The 13,823-nt window shown below is 33.5% G+C and overlaps 1 protein-coding gene across 1 annotated transcript; it reads left to right on the forward strand.

The window, feature by feature from the left end:
• Positions 1-729: 729 nt before the first annotated feature.
• On the forward strand, positions 730-1,791 carry LOC134706034 (ras-like protein RAS2). The gene has a single exon (XM_063564743.1). The coding sequence runs from the start codon at positions 730-732 to the stop codon at positions 1,789-1,791; it is 1,062 nt and encodes a 353-aa protein (XP_063420813.1).
• The last annotated feature ends 12,032 nt before the right edge of the window (positions 1,792-13,823 follow it).

Raw genomic sequence — 13,823 nt, forward strand, 5'->3', positions numbered from 1 at the left:
ACCCAAAACAAGAGTTTGTTTTCACCGTTTTCCATAAAGGGTTATTGTGTATTCGATCTTTAAATTGAGAATGTGAAATAGTACTGTAAAACAATAAAATAAAACACATCAGTTTAAATGTCATCTTTCATCAAAAAGATATACAAATATCTTCTTAAATTGCATGCATTCGAAACACTTCTCTGGATTTACCTTCATCATGAACACTAACAGCCAAAAAATGGAAAGCCAATGAAGTATAGGAACCAGAACATTAGAAGAGCTATATGACCGGAAAGATCAAGGATTATGGAGGGTTGATGATGGAAGGGTTTATCGACCTTAACCGGATATACATGCCTCGCACGGTCGGAAATTATTGAGGGTGTCATCCTAATCCTACATGAAAGAGTCATAATTGTTTTTAGTGTCAGCATGGCACAGTTGTTTTCTTCCTTGTCCGTTGGTCTCGGTTTGGCTAATTGTTTTATTACATATAAATTAGTTCCAATAAGTTTATATTAACGCACTGCTTGATAAGTTATAAAATAAATTCACACCTTTTTTTGCGTCTACGTATTAAATGACATATAATAAAGTAAGGAACGTTTCTTTTCTAACAACACACTTTTCCCATTGGACAATGCTAATTCGGTATTTCGTATATAAATGACCAGTTAATTCCATTCCTTCAAACAATACAAGGCACTAACCGTGTATTTAAAAATATCACAATTACTTTACAAGATAATGGATCAATGCTCAAGATTTCAAATGGCTTGTCTAGGAACAGGTGGCGTCGGCAAAACATCCATTATAAAGCAATATCTTTACGGAAATCATTCACAAGAATACAGTATGACAGTGGAAGATACCTTTATCCAGAATTATAATATCAATGGAAACAATAAACGCATCGACTTCATAGACACAGCAGGACATTTTTTCTTTCCAGCAATGCAACAAATTTATATCTCTAGAGCAGTTGGTTTCATACTTGTTTACTCAATCAGCGACGCACGATCATTTGAAGTTATTAAAATTATATGGGAACAGATAAAATCAGCTCGCAAAGATATTCTTAGTATTCCATGCGTAATTGTGGGAAACAAGGTGGACATAGAAAACAAGAGAGAGGTTGAAACATTCGATGCGTTAGAATGGGCTTATAATGAAAACCTTGGAGGATGCTTTGTAGAGGTCTCTGCAAAAACTGATGACGGAATAAAGAATGTTTTCGACATTCTTTTGGAACAACTTGGAAACACCAGAGCTCAACAGACAGGGCCCTTCCGAATGAGAACGACAAGTTTTACCAGACAGCAATCCAAAGTAGATTTTACCAGTAAAAAGATGAGAAAAATCGCAAAGAAGCAGCTTAAATATGACATTGTTTCTCCGTCTTCCAAATGTTTTCAAGATTTGATGTTTGATAACTATAGAGAGAAAAAGATATACAGATTAAAAACACAAAGAAGCCAAGACTCTCTAATTAAGAATGACAAGCAACGAAAAAAAAGTTATCATCGTTCAAGGAGTGATACATGGGCGCATGTCATAAAGAAAGAGAGGAAAAGTAGCGTTAAAATGACACGCAGCAAAAGTATATCAGCAGGAGATAAATTGAAGGTGCAACAAACCAAAGTAGCATCGAACATTCGGCATACAAATTTGTTAGACTGTCATGATGAAAAGTGCGTGAAAGCAGATCAATATAATGTACATAATAAATCCTCGGATAGAACCTCTAACTTCATTGTCAAAAGGGTATTGAGATTTTATTTTAGAATATTTAGCAAAACAACTAATTGAGAAGCTTTTATGAACAATGTCTATTTTTTTATTATGAGTAACTAATAAATGAAATATAAGTTAGTTTTCTTTTTGGTTATTATATATTCAGATGCAAATGCAGATTATGGAGAACACATTTTAGGGGTAAATTGATTTCAGAAGAACACTTTTATTATTTCTTTGCAATCAACTCTTCATTTGAGTGGATTTAAAACATGCAATCATAATTCATTTGGAACACACAGGCATTTTTTCATCATCACTTAATTTAAACAATCAGTACTTAATCATGTACAGTAGTTGTCGTTTGTTTATGTAATATATACGTGTTTCTCGTTTCTCGTTTTGTTTATATAGATTAGACCGTTGGTTTTCCCGTTTGAATGGTTTTACACTAGTAATTTTGGGGCCCTTTATAGCTTGTTGTTCGGTGTGAGCCAAGGCTCCATGTTGAAGGCCGTACTTTAACCTATAATGGTTTAATTTTTAAATTGTTATTTGGATGGAGAGTTGTCTCATTGGCACTCACACCACATCTTCCTATATCTATTAAGACAAAAAAGAAACACATAAGCAACACATAAGCAACAACAAACTAGATGTTTTGATGTAAACATATTGACGCATATACATAAGTGTATTGCATATATCAAGTAACGATTCCCTTACGATCTTAGACGTTGTAAATAAATCTACCGACTATCAAAGACCAAAGACATAAATACCAAGTCTCCCTCACCATGTGGACGATATTTTGTGATTAAGATAATAACACAATGTTGACTGCTGTACCCCTAATGTTGATTTTTTGCCTATTGTGTCTGTTTGTTTTGTTCAAGCATCGCTTCTAATGTAATGGAATTTGATGCGACTGTCGTACAAGTGAGTATAAATAAACTCATCATAGATACCAGGATTAAATTTTATATTTACGCCAGACTCGCGTTTCGTCTTCAAGACTTTCTGTTTTGAATTTTCCTCGGGGTTCAGTATTTTTGGGTTTTACTTTTTTCTATAAACATTGTTACGTGTTTTGCTTGAGTAAGATTGATAGCAACTACTAAAAACAAACAAGGATATTAGCATTCTACTAGTTATTGGTATTCATTTAATCTAATACAAGTGTCAATATATTTATGTTTGAAAGAGACATAATATAAGACTATGCCTGATTGTTTTTTTTTTTTACAGTTTTGATTAATGATATTAACCTTTTATGGCCTGTTCGAAGCAACTGTTAATGAAACAGTACATATCTGTCTGTGATGTTTGTCGTTAATGGAATATATTCGTTGGTGTTCTCGGTTTGCATGTTGTGTTTCTATTTTTCTGTTTGTCTTTTTCATTTTCAGCGATGGCGTTGTCAGTTTGTTTTCGATTTATGAGTTTGACTGTCGCTTTGGTGTCTTTCGTCCCCCTTTTGTGTCGACTATTATATTATCTGTTTGTGTGTTTCTCTGTGATGAATGTTCTTGTGGGTGTTTGTGCTGTATTTCTGTCACAGAGTGTTGTCATTTCAGCGATATCTTATAACATTGCGATAAAGCGGAAGCCATTGAACAAGAGTAAGATCATTTTGAATAATTTGATGGCTGTTGCTAATGTTACTTAAGTACAGGCAACAGAAGTATACCGCTGTTCGAAAGTCATAAATCGATTGAGAGAAATCAAATCCGGGTTACAAACTAAACCTGAGGGGAACACATTTATTATAAGAGGAAAACAACGAAACAACAGAAACACTCAAGTGCAACATAAAACGAAACGACAATGTAACAAACACAGAAACGAACTCTAAGATAACAACTACCATTTTCATAACTTGGTTAAGGACATTTTAAGAAAAATTGGTTGGTTAAACCCTAGTTGTGTGGCTAGCCAAACTTCGCGCTTTTATGGCAATGTTAACTACAACACTAAAATGGCCACATTACATGACACGATGGCAGTACAAATAAATGCAAGAACATGCAAAACAGAAAAATACACAAAAATTCAATACGATAATACATTTTGACATGCAAAGGTACCAAGCTTATTATTTCAACATTAAGGATTATAAAACAAAAAGTTTGTTTTTTTAGTTTTGTGACTTGAAATTTGAAGGAACTTATTTCAGTTTTATAACATTTGTTTTCAACTAGAGTAAATGTGCATAAGACCAGATCGAACACAATACCACAGACACTTTTGTCTATCCATGGGAAGGTCGACTAATCATATGGATAGAAATAAGTGACAGTGCACAATGAATAGCAAAAATATAAATCAACAATAAACAGGGCTTTTATTCCTTTTCTTCATCTTGACAGTCGATGGGTTGACCTCATTGATGAACGAATGATTCATACCCTACAGCAAGGTTAACTCGTCTCCTAGCGTCGAACTTAGCGGTGCATTAAAGTAGTGTGTAATGTGAATAAATGTTAAAGTTACAAAAAATTAAACCAAAACAAATGTAATATAAGACCAGAGTGTATTACTCGATTTATTTCACTTGACTGGGCGGAGTATAACCGATTCGCTCACAATAAACTAGTCCATCTATAGATAGGTGTTTTAGGATAAACTCATCAATGAAGTGTCCAGTCATTGTTTTGTAAATTATTTTGATGACACTGATAGGTGATTAGAAATCAGTAATACTTATAACGGCAATAATCCTTATCACACACATTTTCAAATAAAATGTCCTTATGCAAATTAAAACGTAAGCTCCGCCCGATCAGTTGAAATAACATTGGTAATACAGACAGATCAGACATCAATTAGACGGTAAACATATTAAAACAGTACCAAATGTATTAATGAGGTAAATTAACACTGTGTATTCCCTGATTGTACGATATCATCCCAGTTAGCAATTTCATCAAGTTGTAATTGAAATGGGTTATACAAACTGAATTCATCAATAATTAGTTTTATTTGAAAAAAAAACTGTATAAATTGTTTTCAACATTTAACTAATCTAATAAAACCAGTTCAGGACATACTTGAATCTGTTTGCTACGTGCTTTAACACATAAAAGGTCTTTAGTCTTTTCTTAATTATAATTTATGGTTATTAAAGGGCATTCATAGGCATTCTTTAGCAATATGTTTTGAATTGGCATTTAAAACATAAAGTGACCTGCATGGGATTGATTCGAACAATTAACGCCTTGAAGTTGCAAAATTATACTTTTTTTAATTAATTTTGAGGGTTGGGGACATTTAGAAGTTATAATATTAATTTGGATGCACTCTGCGAAAAGTGTAAATCATATATATGATCTAATAATTTGCATTTCAAATATCAAAAACGTAGGGCATTGCGTCTAACAATTAACGCTTTATACCAAGTAAGTAGCCTAGACTTTTCCAAATAATACTTTTTATTCAATTAATTCTGAGATTGGGTTAGCATTTAGAAGACATACAATTAATATACATGTCCTATTAGAAAAGTGGGCGTTGACAAGTTATATATGAATTGATAGTTGACATTTAAAACATCAGGAGACATGTACACATACAAAATTTGCTTACGTGAATTTCACATCAATCGCAGATGAAATTTGCGTGAAAAATTTGCAATTCATTTTTATTTCACTTATAAGCATAAATTCAAATTCACGTGCACGTGTAATTGGCGTGAGTGTATCCCTGGGTATGAAATATAAGATGATTTGTATGTATTTGTACTGCAACAGGATGGTAGCTAAGAAATTTTTGTAATTATTGTTTTTTATCTTTAAGGTTACTAAGCAGCTAGAAGATATACATCTATTGTAAAAGTGGATATTCGACTTTTAGCAATAATTTAGTAAAATAACTGACTAAACTTAAGTTTAATAGTCTCTGTATTTAAAAGCCCTCAATTGTTCTTAGTTCTTTAATTTTGCAATGAATGTTCCATAATGCGCGATATATGATGATATCCGTGCGTTGGTGGCGTTGGTGGCATATACGGCGTTAGCTCTATTCATATATCTCTATATTTCAAAAGAAGAGGATCTTAATACTTAGTAGATTGTATACAACTTATGAGGCAAAGTGTCCGTTCGGCATAAATCATTGTCCTGAACCTAGTTTAATGATTTAGCAACTGCTTTAAAAACTTTACTTTTGCAAAGTATTTTTTTCAGTTAATAATACTAGGACAAATATGTTAGGTTTTTTTAATCATTGCAAGGTAAATATGTCTGTCAGACAGGATCAACCTGACATGACAGCATTCCATGTAGCCGGTATCATTGTTTAGATGTCATAATTAGGTCGGTTTGCAGAGATCTACTTTAATGGAGTTTGGAATGATTGTAACGTGTAAATGTATGTCTAATTATATTCATCTTACCTTGAGCTTATTTTCATGATTCGTTGGTCAATATTATGGGGTTTTTTATCAGATGGTCTGGTTTTTGAAGATCATATAAGCAGAAGGTCGACTATATTTGTTATCTGTAGCTGGAAAAGTTGTAATGTGTTCTTTAATGTCTGATTGCTTTTTTCTGATATTGACCTCATTTTCATAATTATATTTAATGTTGTCAAAGGGCATTTATTGGCATTCTTTAGCAGTATGTTTTGGATTGGCATTTAAAACAAAAAGTTACCTGTATGGGTCTGCTTCGCACAATTAACGCCTTGACTTTACAAAATGATAGTTTTTAATTAATTTTGACAGTTGGGGGAAATTAAGAAGTTGTAATATTATATGCATGTACTTTTCGAAAAGTGTTAATCATATATGATCTAATAATTGGCATTTCGATTACCAGTAGAAAAAGACATGTAGGGTATTGGCTCGCTCAATTAACACTGTATACCAAGGAGGTAGCTTAGATTTTCAAAATAATACTTTTTATTTAATTAGTTTTGAGGGTTGTTAGCATTTGGAAGATATGAAATTAATTTACATGTCTTATAAGAAAAGTGGGTGTCGTCAGGCAAGAAACGATCAAATAATTGGCATTTTAAACATCAGAAGACATGTAGGGCATTGCTTCGTACAATTAACGCTTTACACCAAGGAGGTAGCCTAGATTTTGCAAAATATTACTTTTTATTCAATTAATTGAGGGTTGGTTAGCATTTAGAAGATATAGAATAAATTTACATGTCCTATTAGAAAAGTGGGCGTTGTCAATTTATATATGATTTGATAATTGACATCTAAAACATAAGAAGACATGTACACTGGCCAAATTGCTTACGTGAATTTCACATGAATCTCAGATTGGCGTGAGTGTTTTCCTGTGTAGGAAACATACAAGATGATTTGTATGTATTTGTACTGCAAAATGTTTTACAATACCTTAGAACTTTCGTAATGATAGTATTTTAATTAAGAAATGACCACGTACCGGGTTATTTTAAAATGTGCACCACATTTTTTTATTTTATTTCGAATAGACAGAAAAATATTACAGTCATTTCTTTTAATTAAATTCTAAATTCCATTTTAAACCGGAGTAAACCAAGAAAAAACGTTGATGACGTCTCGGTCACATGACCATGATGACAAAATTATGTCTATGGGCTGATGTACAAAACTCCGTCAGCCAATCAGAAGACCCGTTACATCCGAAATTAAATTAATAGTATTAGTAAAACATAAATCAATGTTAATAAGCATCTGGTAGATATAAACCTATTCTAAAAGTGGGTGTTCGACTTTAAGAAATAATTAAGTAAAATCACTGACTTGTTTTTTTTTAAATTACTTCTTGCAAATTTGAAACATCGTAAATCATAGTACATAATTATATTCCTTTATATAATAATACATCTACCCTTTCACTCCTCTTTCATAATCCATCGAGTTATAGAAGTGTATAAGTGATTTAGTTTGCGAGAATTTGTAGTACATGGTATTGAAGTTTGAGTCGGAAACCCATCTGTTCACTCGGACCCTTTTAGATGAGCAGATGCTTTACCATTTAGTCAAAAATAATGAGTTGAAACACTTAAAGGGTCTATATAAATTGATGACTGCAGATGTGGAAAAAATAATTCCGCTAACATGTTTAACTCCTCCACATTATTCATGTATGTGCCTGTCCCAAGTCAGGAGCCTGTAATTCAGTGGTTGTCGTTTGTTTATGTGTTACATGTTTCGTTCATTTTTTTTATATGAATAAGGCCGTTAGTTTTCTCGTTTTAAAATGTTTACATTGGCATATCGGGGCCTTTATAGGTGACTATGCGGTACGTGCTTTGCTCGTTGTTAAAGGCCGTACGGGGACCTATTATTGTTAATGTATGTGTCATTTTGGTCTCTTGTGGACAGTTGTCTCATTGGCAATCATACCACATCTTCTTTTTTATATAGTTCTACTCACAAGTGTCTGTGTTTGTACATATATCAGATGAAATTTACTTTAGTCTTTACCTGCTAGTTATCAGTTATCGCGATGTAAGGGAAGTAATCAAAACAAAATAAAAGAAATATGGCCATGTTCAAATATGAATAATCAGTCATTATTTTGCTATTTAATTAAGATAGTTCATAACTATTACGACCAATGAAAAATATTTCGTATGTTTGTCTCAAGTCGAAGGGTAAAGGTCCCTCTATAAACAGACTAGGGAAATTTCTAAAACAACCGTCACTGCGTGATAATAAACTTGACAATTTTCAAAATTTGTTCAACAATGTTCAAACTTAAGAAAGGTAGAATACAAACCAATAATGAATGTAAATCCTTGTGTTTGCTACAGACATGAACGCATGACAATAAAAGTCAATACTTTACAGCAAACATAAATGATTACTTTGAAAGATTTTACTAATCTTATAAAACCAGTTCCTGAAATACTTACAATGTGTGTGCTAGGTGGTGCTTTAAGACATAAAATATTTATCATGTTTATTTGCATGTACTATTCGAAAAGTGTAAATCATGTAATTATGATCTCATTATTGGCATTTCAGTTATCAGAAGACATGTAGGGCATTGCTTCGCACAATTAACGCTAAGAGGTAGCCTAGATTTCAAAATAATACTTTTTATTTAATTAATTCTGCGGATTGGTTAGCATTTAGAAGATAAAAAAAATAATTTACATGTCCTATTAGAAAAGTGGGCGTTGTCAAGTTATATATGATCTAATGATTGACATTTTAAACGTCGAAAGACATGTACACAGGCAAAATTTCGCTTACGTGAATTTCACATTAATCTCAGATGAAATTCACGTGAAAATTTTGTATTTCATTTGAATTTAACTTATAAAAAAAATGGGAAATGGAAATGAGGGTTATGTCAAAGAGACAGTAACCCCACAAAAGAGCAGATAACAGCCGAAGGCCACAACTGATTTTCAACGCAGCGAAAAAATCCCGCACTTGGAAGTGAGTCTCAGCTGGCCCCTAAATAAAAATGTGTACTAGTTGAAGGCAAATTGACGTCATACGTAACTCCAAAACATATAGTGAACTAAAATTAACAAAAACATACAAGACTTACAAAGGCCAGAGGCTGCTGACTTTGGACAGGCGCAAAAACTCGGCGGGGTAAAACATGTTTTGTGAGATCGCTACCCTCCACCTATACCTTCAGCCAATGAAGAATAAAGAAACACACAGCAATACTCAATGCTCCTGAACTTCGTATTTTATTTGGCCTTTTTTAACTTTTTATAATTCGAGCGTCACTGATGAGTCTTTTGTAGACGAAACGCGCGTCTGGAGTAAAATCAAAATTTAATCCTGGTATCCATGATGATACAAAACCTTGGAATTTTTTAAATACTAAGGCTTTTCTAAATTTCGATCCTCAATACTCTTCAACTTCATGCATACTTTATTTGGCCTTTTTAACTTTATTGGATTCGAGCGTCACTGATGAGTCTTTTGTAGACGAAAGCGCATCTGGCGTAAACACAAACTTTTATCCGGGTATCTATGATAAATATATTTAAAACCACTGGGTCGATGCCACTGCTTGTGGAATTTTAAATTCCCCGACGGTATCACTAGCCCAGTCAGTTGTCATCACCAATGTGCTGACATGAATTATCATTGATATGGTCATATTTATTAATTAACTGTTTACAAAACCTTGGAATTTTTTAAATATTAAGGTTTTTCTACCTCAGGAATAGATTAACTTAGCTGTATTTGGCTCTTTTTTTTAAATTTCGATCCGCAATGCTCTACAACTTCATACTTTATTTGGCATTTTTAACTTTTTGGGATTCGAGTGTCACTAATGAGTCTTTTGATGTGGAAACGCGCGTTTTGTCATTTCTTCCTAATAGTTAATAAACTTGTTTTCCATCCCTTTATACTCTTTGTATTTCAGCTTCCAATTATTCTCCTCTCTTTTAATTTGCGATGAATGTTGCATAATGTGCGAAATAGAAGGATATCCCGGTGTTGACGGCGTAAGCTCTTTGCATAAATCTGTATAATTCAGAAGAAAGAGATATAAATACTTAGGATCTTGTATACAGTTTCCGTCCGGCATATATATGTCATTGTCCTTGACCTAATTTTCATGATATATAGCAAATGCTTCAAAAACTTTACTTTTGCCAAGTTTTCCTTTTTTCTTCAGTTGTGAATAATGGGACAAATATCTTTGGTTTACATAATCATTGCAAGATATGCATGTCCGTCAGACAGAGTCAACCTGCCATGACATCAAAATTGAAGACTGAAGATGTGGAAAAAAGGACATTTTCCACGTAACAGTCTTGTTCTACTTTCAAGCGTCTGTGTTGGTATATTAGTTGTATATTAGATATTGACAAATATTGAAACATTACTTTATACATTCTAGTTATCGTGATCTAATGGAAGTAACCAAATCAAAATAAAATAAACGGAGTGTCTATTCGTCCGGCCATCAATCTGCGGATGCGCAAATCTTCATTATCAATAAAAGTGGCATGTTACGCGGAAAGTGGCTCGGATGATGTATCGGATAACAAACGCGCGTATGCAATGGACGTGTTTAGAATTGGAGATCGTGATTTATATTTAAAGATGTCATAAAGAGAGAATGTGATTGCTTTAAAGAAATTTCTATAGGAGTGACTCCAAAACAATAGCGTATACATGTTAACTGTGAGGAATAAATCTGAAATCAAAGTGAAATTTATGATTTACCCCCCATTTACCTTATCTTGCTTTTGGAGGCAAACCGCAATTCGGAATAAATACTATATCAAATTTGCTTCGATGCATTATGTTTATTAAGAAATATTACAACGGAGATCTATGAACATGTACTGATATGCCTGGACTGGGAATATGATTACCAAGGTTGGGGTATCCCCCCTTTTTCTGTTGTATTTAATATATACACTTTTTCAACAACAAAAAATCTATCGGCGAAAACACAATCCTACTTTTGGGGACAGGTTACACGTGCCTACCCTTTTCTCTAATTTCCTATGCATTAAAACTCACCGAACAAATTAAATGAAGAATCGTGCATATATATAGTCATTTGAGGTCCTTTCTTTAACCAAAATTCACAGAAACAATAAATTCAGGATCTTTTGGAATATCTAATGATGCCAATAATCATTGGTCAGACTATTCACCTTACAGGAAATTCATAGGAACAACAAAAGAGAGAATCATTTTTTGCCCCCCCCCCCCAAATTTCCAAAATCCGGACGGGCTAGCAGGACGAATAGCCACTGCCTAAAATAAATATGACCATGTTCAAATATGAATAACCAGTCATTATATTGCTATTTAGTTAAAAATATAATATGTTTTACAACTATAACGACCAATAAAAATATGTCGTATGATTGTCTCAAGTCGACGGGGAAAGGTGCTTCTATAAACAGACTACGGTAAAAAAAAATCTAAATCACTTTAGATAAACTGTACAATTTTCAGACTTTGTTAAAACCTCGGAATGGTATAATGCAAATCCAACAATGATTAGAAATCATTATGTTTGTTACAGACATGTGCGCATGACTCTAAAGTAAATACTTCATACAGCAAACATAAATAAACGATTTCTTTGAAAGGAACCTGTTAAAATATTGTTAATATCTTTCTTTTTTCTTCTTCTTTTTTTTTTTGCCCTTTATTTTAGAACCTATACACATTTCATTCTCCTACTCTGTTTTATTTGCAGAAATAGCAAAACCAAATATTTGGAGCCTATAATCAAGATTCTTCTGTATTCCTTTATATAGTTTATAGTCATAGTGGCAGATCCAGAGGGTGCGAAGAGGGCGTAAGCCACCCCTTTTTTCTCTTTTTTTTGGGTAAAATGACTGTTAATCAGACTAGACTTCGTGAATTTTGCCATGTCTCGTGTATTCAAATTAATTTTTATGCGACAATTCTTAACTTATAAAGATATTTTCGCTCGTATTTACCGTAATATATTAATGATAATGTCAAAGTCGCCACGGTGCATCGAAAAAAACGTCACTCAGTTATTTTGAAATTCAAATTACAGTAACAGATTGTTTAATCTCAGGATGACGAGCATGACACCTTCAAAGCGACAAAGGATTGAGCAAGAAAGTATTGACTTCTGTCTCACAATTCCACTAAACAGAAAGTATTTCTCTATATGAGAGTGTATCTCAGGAGAAAAAAGTATACAGCAATATTATTTACCTACGAAAGCATTTTTAGCCCCACACGCCCGAGCCTATTAATAACATAACTGAATAATGATCCCCAGTCAGTAAGCCTTTAGATAGATTACAGGTATGAAGTACGGACCATATCATTTTTAGGGGGCAGTCTGTGATATTTGACAGAAAAAAAATCTGACCCTGATTTTTGCCTGAAATAAACATGCTGGCCGTATCAGGATAGAAAACAATAATCTTGTCAACTTATTTACTTTAAGAAACAAATATTTCCAACAGAATTATTTAGCATTAAATGAACATGATGGATAAAGACGGGCGTTATTTATTTCGGGTCGAGGGTTGCATGTGAAGCCCATATACTGGAATGTCTGTTTAGCCGAACTGATATATCGAATACTTTTTTCAAGGCTCGACTGTAACTTGTCTGCTGGGTGTGGCCTTTAACATGTTTAATTATGATTCCATTTTCCAATCGCCATGCATAAATTCGATGCCATTTCAGACTCATTCGTAGCCTTTGGTTGGTTTGGAACCCGTCACTTCCCTTGTTGGGTGAAACATTTCAATCAAACATTTGGATAAATTTGTTGTTTGTCTTTCTTAAATCGTGTCGGTCAAATTGTAAATTTCATATAAAAGCCCGGCATATATCTTGTCTACAACAAGAAATCTGTGAGGGTACGCTATCTAAACATACATGTATAAACGAGAATTTTCCATATCGATCCATTCTTTACTGACACGTCCCACATCAAATATATTAATTAATAATACATATAGCTTTGGATCCATCCAATCATTTTATAATCGACAATTAATGGGGAGAATATATACGACATCAACATGTCCAATTATTACACTTTTTAAACTATAAAATATACATGCCCCACGTCAGGAACCGTTAAAAAAGTGCGTCATGTTTACACTTACTTTAACCCAAAAAAAATATGTTCGCCTCGCTCTGCTCGGCCCAATTTTCATACATCGCCCCCTTTCCAAAACCCTGGATCCGCCCTGAATTCCTCGGTCATTCGTGCGACTGCAAGAACTCGACAAAATACAGTTCTTGGAGTTTTCATGCACTGAGTGGACTGTTTACGAAATTGTGTATATAGTCTTTCGAGATGTCTTCAGTGTGTAATAAGTGGGTAATCTTATTAATGAGACCACAACTCGTCGACACAAAGGCACAGAAAGCGAATAAAAATATGTAAGGCAATATATAACCTTCAATAAAAGCTGGCAAGTTTATGCATATGTCTTATGTGTTGATACAATATGACAAGCTCTCATGGGCTAATCCGGGGTCCTTTTGTCACATGAATTAAGGCCCTTAATGCCTATATGAAGTTATACACAAACTTGTGTCCTTTTTTATATTTCAGATATAGCAATGGGTTACAACATGCACTCAAAGTAAAATTGCAATGGGTCTATAATTTTTAAAGGGGTGTCCTTTTAACGAGGATCTGGCACGGTCATTT

The sequence above is a fragment of the Mytilus trossulus genome, chromosome 2 (genome assembly GCF_036588685.1).
Source record: "Mytilus trossulus isolate FHL-02 chromosome 2, PNRI_Mtr1.1.1.hap1, whole genome shotgun sequence".
Lineage (NCBI taxonomy): Eukaryota > Metazoa > Mollusca > Bivalvia > Mytilida > Mytilidae > Mytilus > Mytilus trossulus.

What these genes read in the sequence shown, in the direction of transcription:
- LOC134706034 (XM_063564743.1), top strand. Translation starts at nt 730, where the DNA reads ATGGATCAATGCTCAAGATTTCAAATGGCTTGTCTAGGAACAGGTGGC.